Source organism: Protomyctophum parallelum (genome assembly GCF_964188405.1).
Source record: "Protomyctophum parallelum genome assembly, chromosome: 13".
Taxonomy (NCBI): Eukaryota; Metazoa; Chordata; class Actinopteri; order Myctophiformes; family Myctophidae; genus Protomyctophum; species Protomyctophum parallelum.
In genome coordinates, this window is record NC_139708.1 from 20,070,022 (window position 1) to 20,086,497 (window position 16,476).

Below are 16,476 nucleotides of genomic sequence, written 5' to 3' on the forward strand. Positions count from 1 at the left end.
TTCCGTGGCTCTCGATTATTTTACCAGTTTTCATATTAGCCCCGGCTTGTTGTTCAATTCAAAGCTATGGTGTAACAAATGTCTCTCAAGGCGAGATTGTCATCAAGATAATAACATAGTGTACACAGCAACATGTTGGTATAGCTTCACCTGTAGTTTGATTACTAATCTTTCACTGTATTTTTGGCCAAAGACGGGAGAAACAAGAAAATGAAAGACTGTAACTCTTGAATACGTCATTGGAAATCGCAGTATAATTAAACTTCACATTAAATCCCATTCCCACAGTGTCAGATTTTAGTCCCAGTCTGAATAAGGGTCCAGGGACCCTCAGGGTTTCCTCGAGGGGGTTCCAAAAATGGTCCCTTACAGGTCTGTAACTCTGAGAGTGTACAATTATTTTCATATATTACATTATTCGTACACTCTCAGAGTTATGGGGGTCCTTGAAATTAGAACGTTTGAGAACCACAGTGGTAACGTGGTAAATTCTGATCAAGCTTGCTCCGAGGCACTTCAGTATGTCACCCTGCTGTACAGTGTGAGACGTGTTAAACCTATACTCACATTATAGGGGGGCTCGATTTGAACGTTGAACCTAGCTAAACCAGAACCTAGCATCGTAACCCTATGTAGAGCACCAGGCATCGTATCCTATTGACGTGGGTGGGGGAAATGAAAACAAAAAAGAAAAACAAAAAACAAAAAAACACCGGTAAATAAAAAAAGAGAGGACAAAGGTTTGAAGGAATTATAAAACAATAAAACAGGTAATCATGGTTGTTGAAAGCACCTGTCCCCTATACTCAAAACCCTGCCCCATTTCCCTAGCCTGGTTTCCAGCCTGATTCGCTGGCGTTCCGTGATTTGCTTCGCGAAGTGACAAAACAAATCACGGAACGCTAGGGAATCAGGCTGGAATCCAGGCTATACCGTTCCCCATGGGTCCTGTGGCGGTGCTATTCACTCCTGAAGTCGTCCTCGATTTCGGGAAGGTTACGCTTTTCTTTCCGCAGGGTGTCGGTGAGCGGCCGGGCGCTGCTGGGGGACTCCAGGTGCTTGGGCTCGTTGGTGTGGTAGCTGCCCTTCTGTTGGTACACGTAGATGTAGATGCTGTACATGCCGAAGAACAGCATCAGCGCTGCCAGGATCACTATGACTGGAGACACAGAACAGCACCAGTGTTAACAGCCATGAGGGAGGTGCAATGTGTCGCCACTTCAAGGCTGCAATATGTAATGTATTGTTGGTTGTGCAACATGTGGGCCTTGAGGATGTACTGCACTGCAATATATCATTGTCAGTAGGTGTGTGTGTGTGTGTGTGTGTGTGTGTGTGTGTGTGTGTGTGTGTGTGTGTGTGTGTGTGTGTGTGTATGAAGTATACTATGTATGTATGTGTATCAATGTACTACTGTATGTATATGTCATTTTTCAATGCAAAGCTCCCTATGGGGACAATCATTTCTTATCCCCAGTGCTCCATTGCTCAGCCTCATTTCATTTACAAATGGATGAATGAACATTGAAGCTTTTACTGAGCACAAAGAGAGAAGAGCGAAGCCAGGGGGATGATGGTGCATGCACCACCGGACTGACTTTGTAACACTGCCACATGAATGTGTGAAAGGGTCCTGTCCTCCATGTATGGGTATTGAAAGACACATAACATACTTGGTGATAAGAAAGGGAATATATTGTTTAGTTTTTTTGGTTCATTTCATATAGGGGGAGCTGTGGGGGAAAAGTAGCACATAGGCCTATCAACATGTGATAAAAGTTCCAGGAAGGAAGTGATAACTGGTTGAAAAGTTCCAGGAAGTGAGGCTGGAGTGGGGGATTCCATGTTAGCTGTGAAAGAGTGTTTGTTGTGGTTTGATCAAGAGACTCTTTAAACATACATTGTTATCCAGAAGTTTAAACCTTTGTATATCGTGGTCGATAACACTAAGATCTAAATAAGGGAGGCTTTGTCGAAATCAAGAGGATATTCATGGTGGTGGATATTATGAACAGAAGAAAGGAACAAAGAAATCTCCTGGAGCCTGACATAGAGGTTAGTTGAGAGGAATATATATTTTTCTAGACTTTGGGGATTATACTTTGGGCAGACAGAAGATAATCATCTTGTGTTTTGGAATATACCTTTTGGAACTTTAAAGGAACATACACTTTTTGAACTGAAGAATGGACAAAAGATCTGGGTTGGCTAGTTTTCTGATAATTTAGTAAATTGTAAATCAATGCAGTGTGCACTGACTGAAACCAAATGGACGCTATCGGGTCCACTTGGTTTCATTTTACACTCTCAAGAGTTAAAGGTCTACTGTATAAAGGGTTCATTTGGTTACCAACTCTCCATCATTTAGCTTGGGAGAAATGATTGTGTTGGTGTTGGTGGTCTCCAGTGGGCACTGCATGAGGACCACCTGGATTATATCTGGTTTCAGTATTCGTTTATGTGGAATTCTCTGTATTATTACGGTTATTTTTGCAGTGATATTTTATTGGTGGTGGGTAGGGGTGCGTTGCTGTGGTCGCGATACATGGCCAAAGCATTTCCAGCTAGGGGTCCCCAGCAAAAAAACATTGAGAACCCCTGGTGTACAGCATAACATTTCACCTCCTAGGCCTCCCCTCAATACGATAAGAGATGTTTCTCGGGTGGCAGCAGTATAATTATTGTTGTGAGCAGCTTATGAACCATGGCTGATGTGTGATAACCAGAGAGAGGTCATTGTCTTGCACTGTTATCGTTAATGACATGCTGCTGTTCTGCATCAGCATAATATTACCTCTTCAGTAAGCATTTATCAGAGCAGAGCTGAATACTAAATGGCGTTGGGGTGCTAATAGCTGGGGTAATAGATACTCCCATCGTGTTGGGGTAATAATAGGTGAGGTAATACTAGACCTAGAATGCCTGTGATCATTTAATTATACTTCGTAAATTTTCATGTATCAGAGGCATAGAACGGTCCCACTTACTTTCTGGTTCGGGTTCCATATTGGCGGCCTAAATGTGATAAATGCTCAGTTTGTACTCGCCCATTAAATAATTCCAAAGACGTGGAGTGAAATATGGTCCTCTAGTTTTATATCCATGTAAAAGTTCTGGCACAAAACGTGTATTTAGTCAATTATCTCCACTTTTTCAAGAGATGCACACGGACATCTTTCTCTCCGGGCGAGGGGGGGCCGGAATGATCGATGAACTGATTTTACAAATACGTCCTGTTTACCGCAGACGTCATCACCAGTTGACCAGGGAAACACAAAAGTTTGCAGTCACAAAATTGGCAGGTGCTTTGCGATAGGTGCTGGGTAATTAATCACACCACCTGCCAATTTCACTCCACGTCTTTGGAATTATTTAATGGGTGAGTACATTATCACATTTAGGCCACGCATGTTAAAGTTGTACCACAAATCAAGGAGGGTGTACTATGGCTCTTGTATGTGAAATACTGTACATACTGTATGTAACAACAAGAGCCGTTCTAGGGCTAAGGTAATACGTATACTCCCATCGCGCAGCAGTGAGTGAAGCTTACTGACATGCAAGCACTTCATGACGGGAGTGTAAATTAAAGCTGCAATCTGCAAGCTTGTAGATCCGCTAATTCTGCTAGTTTGACCGTTTTTAAAGTATAAAATCTATTAAAATGCCAGGAATTTCTTTTAGACATTTACATTGCAGTATCGATACTTTTACTTAAGTAAAACATTTGAGTGAACATACCAAGACCTCGGGGTCATTAAAGTATAATTATTAGATTTACTTGGTTAAATATCACACACTTATACATTCTCTAGGAATACACCCAGGGAGATTAATTAAGGAATATTCCATTCATAACCATTCATAACTGGATCAGACAGCCTAATTCAGGCGACGGACGGAAGGGGAAGTCGATGTACTGTTCTTCAATATTTGACGAATAGTTATTCAGTTGAAATTATAGCATGTCTTCCTATCTATTTCTACAGAGCATACTCTTTTCTCGGTTCTGTATATTTTAAGGTCAGTCAGGTGGATTTATCATACACTCTAATTTAGGAAGGTTTTAGGAGAATAGGAAAGACGTGCGCGTGTGCGTGCAATACTTTACCACACTCTATAAATGCATGGTACAGACTTACTAGTTATCCAAAACAAGCCCAGGTCATCATGGATATAGATATATTCTGGAATGGAAGCATACATACAGTACATACATAAGTTTGCATGACATTAGAATCATAATATATAGCAGAACGGTGCAGCAGGTCCAGGGGGGTTTCTGCTTTGTCAGGGCTTCCCCTGAAAAAGCACTTAATAATTGCATCACAATCATTTTAACCACTTCAATCCATTTTATATGTTGGCTATTCAAAAATAGCAGATCTACAAGCTCACAGCACGTCACTTTGTGCCACGCCGCAAGCTTGTACATCTGCTATTTTTGAACAAGATTTTGATTCTTGAATAATCTTGCATTTTGTAAATATTCTCTTCTGGGAAGCTCTGGCAAACTCTTTTCAGACGGGGGGTCCGTGGTCAAATGCATATCATTTTGGGGGTCCTTGACTCCAAAAAGTTTGAGGAGCATTGCAGCAGTATTGATTTTCTATTTCGTTATTTCACTGACGAAAACTAAACAAATATATAAAAACGAAGCTATGATGCAAAAATTTGACTAAATTATTTAGCCTTATTTTTGTGTCATAGGCTATAGCCGATGCTATATTTTCAGCATGCAACCAAGTGTAAAATCAGTGATTACGATGCCATCAAGGCCCACCCTCCCAAACATGTGTCCACTAAATCAACTGTACATTTAGTCAACAAAAATAAATTATGATATTCAAAAGACTATGACTAAACCTAAATCAAGATTTGCTGTCAAAATCAACACTGTACAGAAGGTGTAGTCTCACCTATGCCAGTGAACCAGGGGTCCACCTCCCAGGGGACGTAGCCCAGGAGGGGAGTGAAGGCCCCGCAGATGGACTCTGTGACGATGCCCTGTACGGTCACTGGAGGGTTGGTCTCGTTGGGCCGGAAGTGGGCCTTCAGAGGGGCGTACACGTTGTACCTCACCCCCGATATGCAGCCGATGAAGCCTGGAGCGTTGTGTTTCTGGATGACATACTCAATGTCACCCACCTCTGATGGATGGGGGAGGGAGACGGATGAAGGGATTAAAACGGATTGTCTGCTTTTCTGGATTGGTTCTGCCAGACAGTAGGATTTGTTCATTAAAATGTGATGCTATTAAAAGCTAGTAAGCTACAATACTGGACTAATTTGAATGATTAAAAAAGTTATTAGAATTTGTAGAGTATGTCAATATAATATAACACATCTGCAGTAGTTCGAGGTGGTCTTCCTACTCTTCCCTTGAGAAATTTGGACCTGGTGTAACACCAGGTCCAAATTTCCCAAGGGAAGTTCTGGGCCGTGGCTCAGCGGTCCAGGCACCCTGGCTGGTAATCCAGTCTGGCAGTGTGGCGCGGGCTCGACTCCCGATCCTGACTGCCATTATTGCATGTCACCCCCATCTCACTCCCCTTTCCTGTCAGCCTGCTGTCCTATAAAAAGGCGAAAGCCACACTTTTTGAGTGGTGCAACCACTCCCACTCCTACAACCAGCTTGCAATGTCCTCGTACCTGTTTGTTTGTTTGTTTGTTTGTGTGTGTGTCTGTGTAAGCACGAGTATGTGACTTAATAATAGCAGTAGGGGGCGCCAGAAACAGTGAGAGGGATAGTGACTCTAATGAGAGAGAGTGAGAGAGAGAGAGAGAGAGGGGGGGGGGAATTGCACCACTCAGTTCACACGTGTGTGATTTTTTTTAAATAAACAAAAAAATTAAATCTCAAGGGGAGAGTAGGAAGACCAGTGGTGTAGGACACCAAATTATTGACAGTGTCAGTAAAGTTATTTTGCAGTTTGCAGTTTGCTGCAGGTTTTACAGTATGTCTGATACAATGAAAGTAAAACTTGTGGATTGTCCGTTTAAGTGCAAAGTCAAACCGTTTACCCATCACTCTGCCCAGGAACATGGATTTAGGAGAATCAAAGTTGGAATCCTCCACCATCGTAATCTTTTCCACTATGGGCTCCATGTAATCCACCTACATGTTAGGATTTAAAAAAATATATAAATCATCTTTAGATCAATGTAAAAAAGACAAGTTATTTTACGCTTGGGTGCCGGTCGAAAACAGGCGGTGGATCCTATTGGTTCAGCGATCTGAGCGCCCACCATCCTCCTCCCACACTCCTAGTCCCATTTCCTATGCCAGTTTTTCCAATGGGGTTCCCAGGCTTTTCTTTTTGAGCCGAATGCGAACCAAAATAAAAGCCTGTGTACCGAGTAGGGATGCACCGATGTTATCAGTCAATATCGGCAAATAAAACTGACATTAACCGATGGCAGCAGCCGATATTTATCTGTTGTTCATGAGCATACATTTTGCGACAACACTATGTTGGTGTGTTAGTTATTTGAAGCCTACCAAGCTGTAGATTCTGAGCATTTATTTAGTGTATTGAAGATGTGCAAGCGCGAGCAGTCACCTGTGTCTTAATGGTTCGGTTGTGTCTGGTGATGTTGATGTAGTGTGGGTATCCGTCTGCCAGGTTCCTCGTAGTCAGCTTGTACGTGTGGCTCATCATCCCCAGTTTATACATCAGGTCTACCTGACCTGTGAGGGGAAATAACAGGTGACAAAGACATCATCATCATCATCATCATCATCAGCGTACAGTCATTATGAATAAGTACATTCCACGTTGCGGTGGCTTCACTGTGCCATTCTAGTGCTCAATCAAGCTGACCCACAAACTATTATTATTTATAATATAAAAACAACAATATTCATGATGTACATGGAAAGAAATTAAACAAAAAGCGCTTTACAGGAGGCAGGCAGTGCCATTGTCTGTGTTCCTGCAGTTTGCAGGTGTTACATTCCAATATGCAATGTCCCAGTTGCATATAAATATGAGCACCGGCCTGGCATGCCATCTATGGCCCCATTACATTAGACTGATTCATACATCTTCTAATGTCAAGATCACTATTTTGCCATAGACGCAGTGAACAAAACAGTGACACCGAAGTAGCAGCTAAAACTAGGAAGTATAATGGTTGTATTATTCATATTCTCTGATTGTAGAATTACTGGGGTAAACCTTCCGCATGGTTGCAATTAACCCGTGGCAGGTTAAAACCAACCCGTGGGCCCCAACATGCGTGGCAGGTTAAAACTACCCTGTGGCAGGTTCAAACTAAGCCGTGGCTTCCTGTGAGGTTAGGTTTTGGGTAGGGTGTCAGACTTATTCATAGTCTAATACTTTCGGTGGTGAGGTGACCACCGAATTACAACATGACGTCACTGAGCCGCGGTGAAGAGCAAACCACCACTCTCCCTTCTCTCTGTTTTTACTCACCACCGCTCCACGTTATTACAGCTCCGGTGGTCACCTCACCACCGGAGCGGTTGTCACCTCACCACCGAAAATCCAGACTATGAATAGGCCTTAATTACTGTTGGACTGCACAAACACACACCCCCTGATCTCTCGTACGTACCGTCGGTGTTGAGGAGGACAGCTATATGAGTTAACATGAGGTGATGTGTGCGGGGGGTCACTGATCTCTCGTACGTACCGTCGGTGTTGAGGAGGACAGCTATATGAGTTAACATGAGGTGATGTGTGCGGGGGGTCACTGATCTCTCGTACGTACCGTCGGTGTTGAGGTGGACAGCTATATGAGTTAACATGAGGTGATGTGTGCGGGGGGTCACTGATCTCTCGTACGTACCGTCGGTGTTGAGGAGGACGGCGATGAAGTCCTGAACGAAGGAGCTGATGTAGAGCAGCACGGCGGGGGTGTGCACCGTGCTGAAGCTGAACTCGATCATGTCGGCCGTCTCGTTGTATCCCAGGCTGAAGTTGTCGTAGTGCGGGTCGATCCAGATGGCCCACGCCGCCTCCTCCGTCGTCGGCTTCTTGCGGATCTCGTAGCGTAGCCACGAGCCGATCTCAAAGTAGGCTCCAATGTCTGGATATGGGAGGATAGGAAGAGTGTTGTTGTTGTTAAAGATGGAGTGCCGTAATTTCCCCCCTCCCAAAACATGATCAGGTACTATGATTATACTAGGAGGAAGATTTATTGTTGTTTTTTTTGTTTTTTCAAAAAACTGCACAGAAAGTGTTCAAATTGTTTTTATGTGGCCACACCCACCAGTTCATTAAGTATGTGGTTTTGACCTTAGCACCACCCACCTGAACATAGGCCTCCGCTATTTTCAAAAGATTGTTTTACATTTGAAAACTTGAAATGAGACTGCACATACATTACATGCACAATGAGTACGTTTTGGCACTTTAAGTAGGCTACATTTTGATGCCAATACTTTTGTACTTTTACAGACTTTTAAAAGCATAGTTTTGAATTCCGGACTTCTTTTATTTCTACATTGCAGTATTGATACTTTTACTTAAGTAGAACATCTGAGTACTTTTTCCACCACTGATTAGTACTCTTTTTCGTGTAAACTGACCTTTGTGACAGTAGTATCCATCGAAGGCTGTGTTGTTGCAGTCGCACCAGTAGGAGGCGTAGCCGTCGATGCACTGCCCGTCGTTCCGACAGGGTATGCTGGCGTTGAGACACTGTCCGGTGCAGTTCCTCCGTATGCCCTGTTCCTCGTTCACCTTCCCCTCCAGGTCCAGAGGCACGCCGTTCATCCGCAGGCCACGCATGCAGCCCAGGAACGGTCGGTGCGTCTTGTTGGCCGCACCTGCAGGGTAGAAACCATAGAGTTAGTTATAATATCCCTAGAGTGGTAACCGGAAATTAGCCTGGCTTGGCCATATACAAATTGTTTTTTTATCACCGGCAGATTCACGCCTGGCCACTGCGAGGCTAACCGGAAATCCCCACCCATTCATACTCCATTTATGCTGCTTCTTTGGTGTTTGGTGAAGATGAAGGGCCCCATCACATGCGCATGATGCGCAGTAGTGTCCACGTGACCCTGTTGCAAGTGTAGCATTGCACGGAAGCGGGGATTGAACCCGGGCCTCTCACTCGCCAGAGCAACGCACAACTTGTAATGCCAATAGGGCTGTTGCGGCGTGGGTCTTGGCTGGGGGCTACACATGCATTGTATTGCCTACCTCGCAATCACGGGCACAAGTGGTCCTTGAAATTCAACAGGTTGTAAATCAATACATACTGCTTAGTGCTTACCTACGAGGAGAGGCTGTGTAAAAGCCATGGTGACAAAGGTCTCTCCGGGGAAGCGCTTGACAGTCCATGGCTGCCAGTCGACTTTGATCCGGGCCACCTTCACGTTGAGCTCAGCTTGGACAAAGTGCCACTCGTTATCGTTGAGTGGCACAGGTGAATTCAGTGTGACGTTAACGATGCCGTCGCCAACCATGAATAGAAACACGAGGTTGTGTGTGGCTGGGAAAAAGAAGAGAAACATTATTCCAAACTTGATTAAGGAGGGATTTTTATATGCACATTGGTGGACTGTAACTACATTTACTTGAGTATTGTATTGTTTTATACTTTCACTCCACTACATGAGACAAATGTTGTCTCCACTACATCTATAGGAGGTAGAGCTGGCTCCAGAATGAAATGACTAAGGGGGCAGTCGAACAATTTGAGGGGGCACCACACTAATGTTGTTATTTTTATTTCATACAGCTATTGCATTGTTAAATCAAACAGCAAGGGTGATAACTACAGGTGCCTCTTCAATTTGCCTTGTCATGGCATTTTCAGAAGACATCACTAAGCATTTACCAATTTGAAAGAATCTGCCTGTATAGATTGCAGCAGGTATTCAGACAGAACAAATATGCATTGGTTTATTCATGGAGGTGTGGCACATTCCTGGTACTTCATAAAACAATAGGTGTTTTCAAGCTCAGTCCCCATGACTCACATTACAAGAATGAATACATTTACCACTCAAAAAAAGAAGGAATTATTAAAGTAAAATAAAAAATAAAATACACTTTTCATATGAGGGGGCAAGGAGGTCGGGTTGAGGGGGCTCAGCCCCCCATGGCGCCGGGCCTAAGGAACCACAGCTTCCACTACTGCTTGTTTATGGAGCAGGTGCGCAGAGCAACTCACTGTTGAGCTCTAGTCGTAGGAAGTTACGGAGGTGGTCGTCAGAGTTCTCCAGGAAGACGCTGTTGGCGCGGTAGGTTTTGAAGTGGAAGGAGATGTCAGCGCTGGGCCCGGGCTTGAAGGGAGGGAAGGTTATGTAGGTGGGCTTGGTGAACGATACGGTGTTCCAGATGCTTCCTGGAGGAGAGAATGACACAAACCGTCATGAACTCACACGAGACGTTAAAACAATCAGTGGCGTGCACAGATAGACACTAAGTGGTGCTAGAGCACCTGCCTTTCACCCTCTGGACAGCAATGTGCCCTTTTTGAGAAAAATAAATGTACAGTGTATGAGTGTACACTGTACAGTATGTGGACCATGGTGACATTGATCAATTATTGATTAAAAGCTTCTAATATATTATGTATGCGCCAAAATCACCTCCCCCTTTAAATGTCCTACCAACCAACTATTCAACGCCCTACTCTCCCTACTCTCAGTTAAAACCACTCTAAAAGAACACTCTTACACCAAATGGACCCTTACAGTTTCCATTTGTACGTTTGTAAACTTGTATGCTATGGAGTTAGAATAAACTAATAATAAACTTTATTTATATAGCATCTTTCATGACATAAATGCAGCGCAAAGTGAAAACCACTGACTTACGGTCTCCGTGACACCGCAGGGGCCCGACACTCCACTTTGCCTCCGAGTTGGTCCTGTTGGTGTCCCCTATCACTATCCTCCTCATAGGCAGATGGTCTCTGAAGTCCAGGTAGCCTTTGTCTGAGTACCTGGAAAAGAATAAACACAAAACGTTAGACTTATCTATCAAGCTCTGAGACGGAGAACCCTCTGAGGTTCGTCTGCTGTGCTGTCTCACCATGATCGATAGTCTGCGTCACAGTTGCACTGGAACTTGGGATCCGTGCAGGTCTGGTTGATTGAGCAGCCGCACTTCTGGACCTCGCGGAACGTCCCCCCCCAGTAATGATGGCTCTCGTTGTGCCGACCGATCCACCATCCAAACGGTCTTCCATCTAACAAGAGACGAGTACTGGACAGCTCAGTATGGGGGGGAGGCTCGAATCACAATTATTTATAACCTTTGCTTCGATTATAATTGGAGAACTATTCTTTTAAAATGGTTCAAATCTAAAATGACACGTATGTCTTCCCGGTTATAATAGGTTAGTTGCCCAGCCCTACTATACGATCCCATCCTGGCCTTTTAGATCCAACTCACTGGGTGTGTTGAGAAGTCGCGACTTGTAGCAGGAGTAGTCGATCCACTGCTCGCAGTACATGGAGGTGTTGGCCAGAGCGGTGACCTCAGCCCAGGACGCGTTCCAGTAGTTGACGTCTCCGATGTACGGCCGGTCCACCGTGCTCCCGGTGACCCTGGTGTATTCCACGCGGTCGTGCATTATGACCGTCCAGGCCTTGTACACTGCACACGCATGGTTAAAACACTCATATCAGATAGTAACAGATAGTAACATCCACAGTAAACCCGTTAAAAAGCACAAACCACACCAATGGGTCGCCATGATGCAACTCCTTGCAACAAATGGCTGCAAGCAACCATTGAATTGAACCAACTGAATCACTTGCGTTGACTTGCGTCGACATGCACCACCATGCACCAACGTGCAACAGGACATATCACACCGCTGCAACGAACGCTAAAACCGGTTTGTTGCGTCTTGACAGATTGCTGTGGTTTGGGCTTAACGCCTCATTTATACTTGGTTGCGTGCCGCTGTCTGGCTCAGTGAATAGCAGATGTACAAGCTCACAGCTTCTTAAGAATCTTAAGTTTGAGTTGATGTGATATTTTGATGGCAGCAGACCTTTAATGGATTAATGGGTTTGAAAAACCAGATAGACTCGGTTACATCATAGTGGCCCAACACCTATTGAGTCATTCATTTATGTACCATCCCTTACAAAAGCACCTTATAGTGCTAACACATACACACACACACACACACTGGACACAGAAACAGATGGGCCAATCTCGTATACACCCTTTAAATTTGGACCCCCTGCAATTTCCGCAGACAATCCTTATTGTTGAACCACACAACATTGATAACTGGCATTAATTCCCGCTGCAGATTGCAGAGGTGTTGCTTACTTACATCCCATTGAGCAGTACACTTCAAACGGCTTGAGGGGGCCGCTGAGGTCAGGGTCGATGGTGTAGTTTCCTGACCAGTACTTGCCGTGGAGTCTGTACGCCTCGCACGACTCTTTGTACACCGCTGTTGAAGGAGACCATGACGTGAATGTTGATATTTAACAAGTCACAGTACAACTCATGTTGGTTATCGGTGGAATGTAACTACTGGTAGGTGTAGGTGAGTAGTACGCCTACTCAAGTGCTGTGCTTTTACTTTAGTTGAGTATTTGCATTTTTCTATATTTTATACTTACTGCTATAGTCCATTACATCTTAGATGCAAATATTGTAGTTCTTACTCCACTGCAATTATTTGACAACTTTAGTTCTTTCAAGTTCCTTTGTAGATTTAGATTATACAAAACCTACATTAGCACCTTTAACAAGCCTATTGTATGCTCTTAATCTTCTCAGAAATGGCCAACCTCTAAAGCCCATAGATTTGCTATTTCTAAATACTTTTGAAAACATTTGTGAAATGGGGGCCGAGTACTGTGCTTTTACTATCACTCAAGTGAGACTTTAAACGTAGGACTTTTACTTGTACAGTGTGGTATTGCTATACTTTTACTTAAATGTGAGTACTTCTTTCTCCACTGGTACGGTAATTAGTACGGCACTCACACATGTGACACACTTCTCCTTTGTAGCCTGTGTTCTCACACAGGCATATGAAGTCGTCCCAGGACTGGATGCATCTGCCTTCGTGTTCACACGGGTTGGGGGTGCATCTGGAAACAAAACGTACAAATTGCCTTCAGGTTTGGTTGGAGAGCGTGGAGATAGTGATGTCATTTTTTCCCTATGTGACGAGTCAAAGATCCCCGCATCCACGCATGTCTTGTCGTCCATTTTTCTCTTTGATCTTTGTGTCTCTGCAGCCTGCTGCACCAGACCTCGGGCAGGGTTTATGCGTTGGGATGTGGGATTTAAGGGCTGCGTGGTCTTAACTCACTAAACGCTGATGACGAGTGTCATCAACCCCCGAATGTAACAAACAGACATAATTCACACATCTGTGCCAGGCCCACCATGAGCTCATAAGCACTGCGGGTCATAAATCTGTCTCATTACATTATTTCATCACCTTCTTAAAAGTTTTTCAGAAATTCAAATCAGAAAAGGATTATACAAAAATGATCAGTATGGTATTTCTTAATCATTTCACCCAAAGCTTATAATAGCCATATGACTATTGACATAAAAATATCACTGTCAGTTATGTAACATAAGAGGATGAAATGGCTTGGGCCAATTTCTATTTTGACTTGGGCACATTGTTTGGCCTAATGTTGCGTTCACACTTCACACAAGCAGACGCAAAGATCGCATAATCTGCGTTGTTGTCAGCTACATGCATCATTGCGTCTTTGCATCATCATGTCCCTGGCTTCCATTGACAATGAATGGTGGACCTGGACTGTATCTTTGCGTCTGTCCGTACGCCCAATGTGATTTAGGCCCAAACTATGGCCTAAGTCACACTCTTGAGATAGGCCATTTAACTAAGAATGGAGCCAGGGAACAGCATGATCCTTTTCAATAAGGACTTCTATAGTTTTACCAGAAGTGGCCAGTGTCATGAAGAGCTGACCTGTAGGCAAAAATATAATTTTCCACAAAAAAATGACTTAGGCCATTATCTTAATCCATTTAGACCTGACATTGAAATTTAGATAATGTTTTCTAAATCATGACGGTTTTCTGAAATACCTATGTTTCTATATCAGTGGTGCTCAATATTTCATGTCAAGGACCCCAAAAATTATATGAAATAGGCCGCCGACCCCCAACTGAAAATATGTTGTTCCAGGGACCTCCCCAGAAGCAAAGATTTGAGTTAAAATCGTTGACTCATAGCGCGGCTCGTAGCGCGGCTCGTAGCGCGGCACTCGGTGCCGCCCTATGAGCTTGTAGATCTGCTATCTTTCAATAGCTAAAGTATGACATAATGCTTAAAACACCAATAGGGGTTCCCGCCCCAGAAATGTGTTAAGAAGATGACGCTTAATACATCCCTGGACCCTGACACTGATGGGCTAATGATACTCTCTGCTCCATGGATCCCACACTCCTCTCCTACCTATCCACGATGCCACAGGTTCCCAGCAGCAGCTCGGCGTAGCGCCCCCACTCGCGGTACAGGATGAAGTCGATGTCGAGCTGCTCGTTGTCGATGTAGATCTGTTGCATGCAGCCGTGGAAGTGGTTCAGCTTGGTCTCACATCTCCGCACCGTGTTGTTGGTCTTCGGACAGCCTGGATGCATGGTGGCAGAAACCGGGTGGTCGAGTCAAGTGTTAACAAGTAATTCTGTTTTTGACAAAGGGTGACAAACCACTGTTTGATTGTGTCGACTAAACTATGACGAAGAATCAGTCGACCAACTTTTTCCACTGACACAAACTGAATAAAAACTAAGCTACTGTGTGATGACTAAAACTAAATATATTGACAATATAACAACGTCAACAAATAAAAACTAGTGGAGAAGAGATCCAGTAGAACTAAAAGACAAGTCATTTTATGTTTGGTTGCGCTCGGGTGTTGAACTCTGAAAATAGCAGATCTACAAGCTCACAACGTGTTGCGCTGTGGCACGTTGTGAGCTTGTGATCGGCTATTTATAGCATGCAAGTGTAATATTAGCCATTACGACGCCATAAAGGCCCGCCAAAATATGTTGTCGATCGTACTGTAGATTTAATCGATTATTAAAATCTTATATTTAGTCGAATAAAACTAGACTAAAACTAAAACTTTTCAGATAAATGAAATATGACAAACTAAATGACATTTTATTCTATGATTCTATGACTAAAACAAATTTGCTGTCAAAATGAACACTGGTCAACCTCCAAAGAAGTATCGGTCTCCTGTGCGCACTGTGAAGGGGTTGGTGATCCTCAGCGGGGAGCCCTCCTCCTCGTCGATGGTCAGTGTCATCAGGTTGTCCCTGGCTGCCAGGTCCACCGTGTGCCAGTAGCCGTCATTCAGTCTGTATCCTAAAAACAAGACAGTATTTCAGTCTGTATCCTAAAAACAAGACAGTAGCCACCATTCAGTCTGTATCCTAAAAACAAGACAGTATTTCAGTCTGTATCCTAAAAACAAGACAGTATTTCAGTCTGTATCCTAAAAACAAGACAGTATTTCAGTCTGTATCCTAAAAACAAGACAGTATTTCAGTCTGTATCCTAAAAACAAGACAGTATTTCAGTCTGTATCCTAAAAACAAGACAGTATTTCAGTCTGTATCCTAAAAACAAGACAGTATTTCAGTCTGTATCCTAAAAACAAGACAGTAGCCACCATTCAGTCTGTATCCTAAAAACAAGACAGTATTTCAGTCTGTATCCTAAAAACAAGACAGTATTTCAGTCTGTATCCTAAAAACAAGACAGTAGCCACCATTCAGTCTGTATCCTAAAAACAAGACCGTATTTCAGTCTGTATCCTAAAAACAAGACGGTAGCTGTCATTCAGTCAACGGAATTGCCAATTGCTGTGCTGACATTACAGGCTGACATTATTTACGATTCTGTGCTATTACAACTATGGGTCGGCTCAATCGAACTTCGCAACGTTTGCCACGGCAACTCGCTCGTTTTAGCTCGCTTGGTGGTGGCTCTTGTGGCTCACGTTTGCTTGAGACGGCACCCCTCTGTCACGGTCTATGGGGAGGGTTTCAGTGTAATATGTACGATGTCCGTGTTATTTCACCGTGTTAGGGTGAGACCGTGTTGCTGAAGTGGTAGCATTCAATATTACACATTTTACACCAAGGCAAAGTGCAGACGTCCCACCTGCAGCAAACTGCAGTTTCTTCTTGCCAGGCTGAAATATGGTGACGTTGACCTGTCCCTCGCTCAGACCCAGCTCCAGAGCGCCCAGGTCGTCAGCGAAGCGTGTGAACATCAGCAGCCCTGTGTAGTCCCAGGAGCGGAACTTGAACTTGACGAACAGATTGGGCTTCCTGAAGTAGCCCGGAACCTGCAGGAAGTTGTTGGGCCCGGCAAAGGTCATGGGTTTGCGTAAAAGGTCGCGGCAGGCGTAATGCATCTTTTTCTGAGGAGAAGGAGAAAATAGAAAAATAAATTAAAAAAATTACGGTGAAATCTTTGCTTTCTTTCTTAAACTGGAAAGTACTAAATGTT

The 16,476-nt window shown here is 43.8% G+C and overlaps 1 protein-coding gene across 1 annotated transcript in view; it reads right to left on the reverse strand.

Moving 5' to 3' along the window:
- Nucleotides 1-928: 928 nt before the first annotated feature.
- cntnap1 (contactin associated protein 1) overlaps nucleotides 929-16,476 on the reverse strand; it is a gene marked incomplete at its 5' end in the record, with an annotated part of 30,756 nt that continues 15,208 nt past the window's right edge. The window contains 17 exons of the mRNA XM_083779604.1: nucleotides 929-1,159; nucleotides 4,143-4,187; nucleotides 4,920-5,150; nucleotides 6,025-6,118; nucleotides 6,564-6,691; nucleotides 7,816-8,055; nucleotides 8,558-8,797; nucleotides 9,250-9,468; nucleotides 10,153-10,326; nucleotides 10,802-10,929; nucleotides 11,019-11,175; nucleotides 11,382-11,585; nucleotides 12,280-12,402; nucleotides 12,945-13,051; nucleotides 14,404-14,578; nucleotides 15,175-15,324; nucleotides 16,126-16,387. Coding sequence (XP_083635730.1) covers nucleotides 960-1,159; nucleotides 4,143-4,187; nucleotides 4,920-5,150; nucleotides 6,025-6,118; nucleotides 6,564-6,691; nucleotides 7,816-8,055; nucleotides 8,558-8,797; nucleotides 9,250-9,468; nucleotides 10,153-10,326; nucleotides 10,802-10,929; nucleotides 11,019-11,175; nucleotides 11,382-11,585; nucleotides 12,280-12,402; nucleotides 12,945-13,051; nucleotides 14,404-14,578; nucleotides 15,175-15,324; nucleotides 16,126-16,387 — 2,877 coding nt within the window. The 3' untranslated portion in view covers nucleotides 929-959. The remainder of the gene's footprint in view (nucleotides 1,160-4,142; nucleotides 4,188-4,919; nucleotides 5,151-6,024; nucleotides 6,119-6,563; nucleotides 6,692-7,815; nucleotides 8,056-8,557; nucleotides 8,798-9,249; nucleotides 9,469-10,152; nucleotides 10,327-10,801; nucleotides 10,930-11,018; nucleotides 11,176-11,381; nucleotides 11,586-12,279; nucleotides 12,403-12,944; nucleotides 13,052-14,403; nucleotides 14,579-15,174; nucleotides 15,325-16,125; nucleotides 16,388-16,476) is intronic.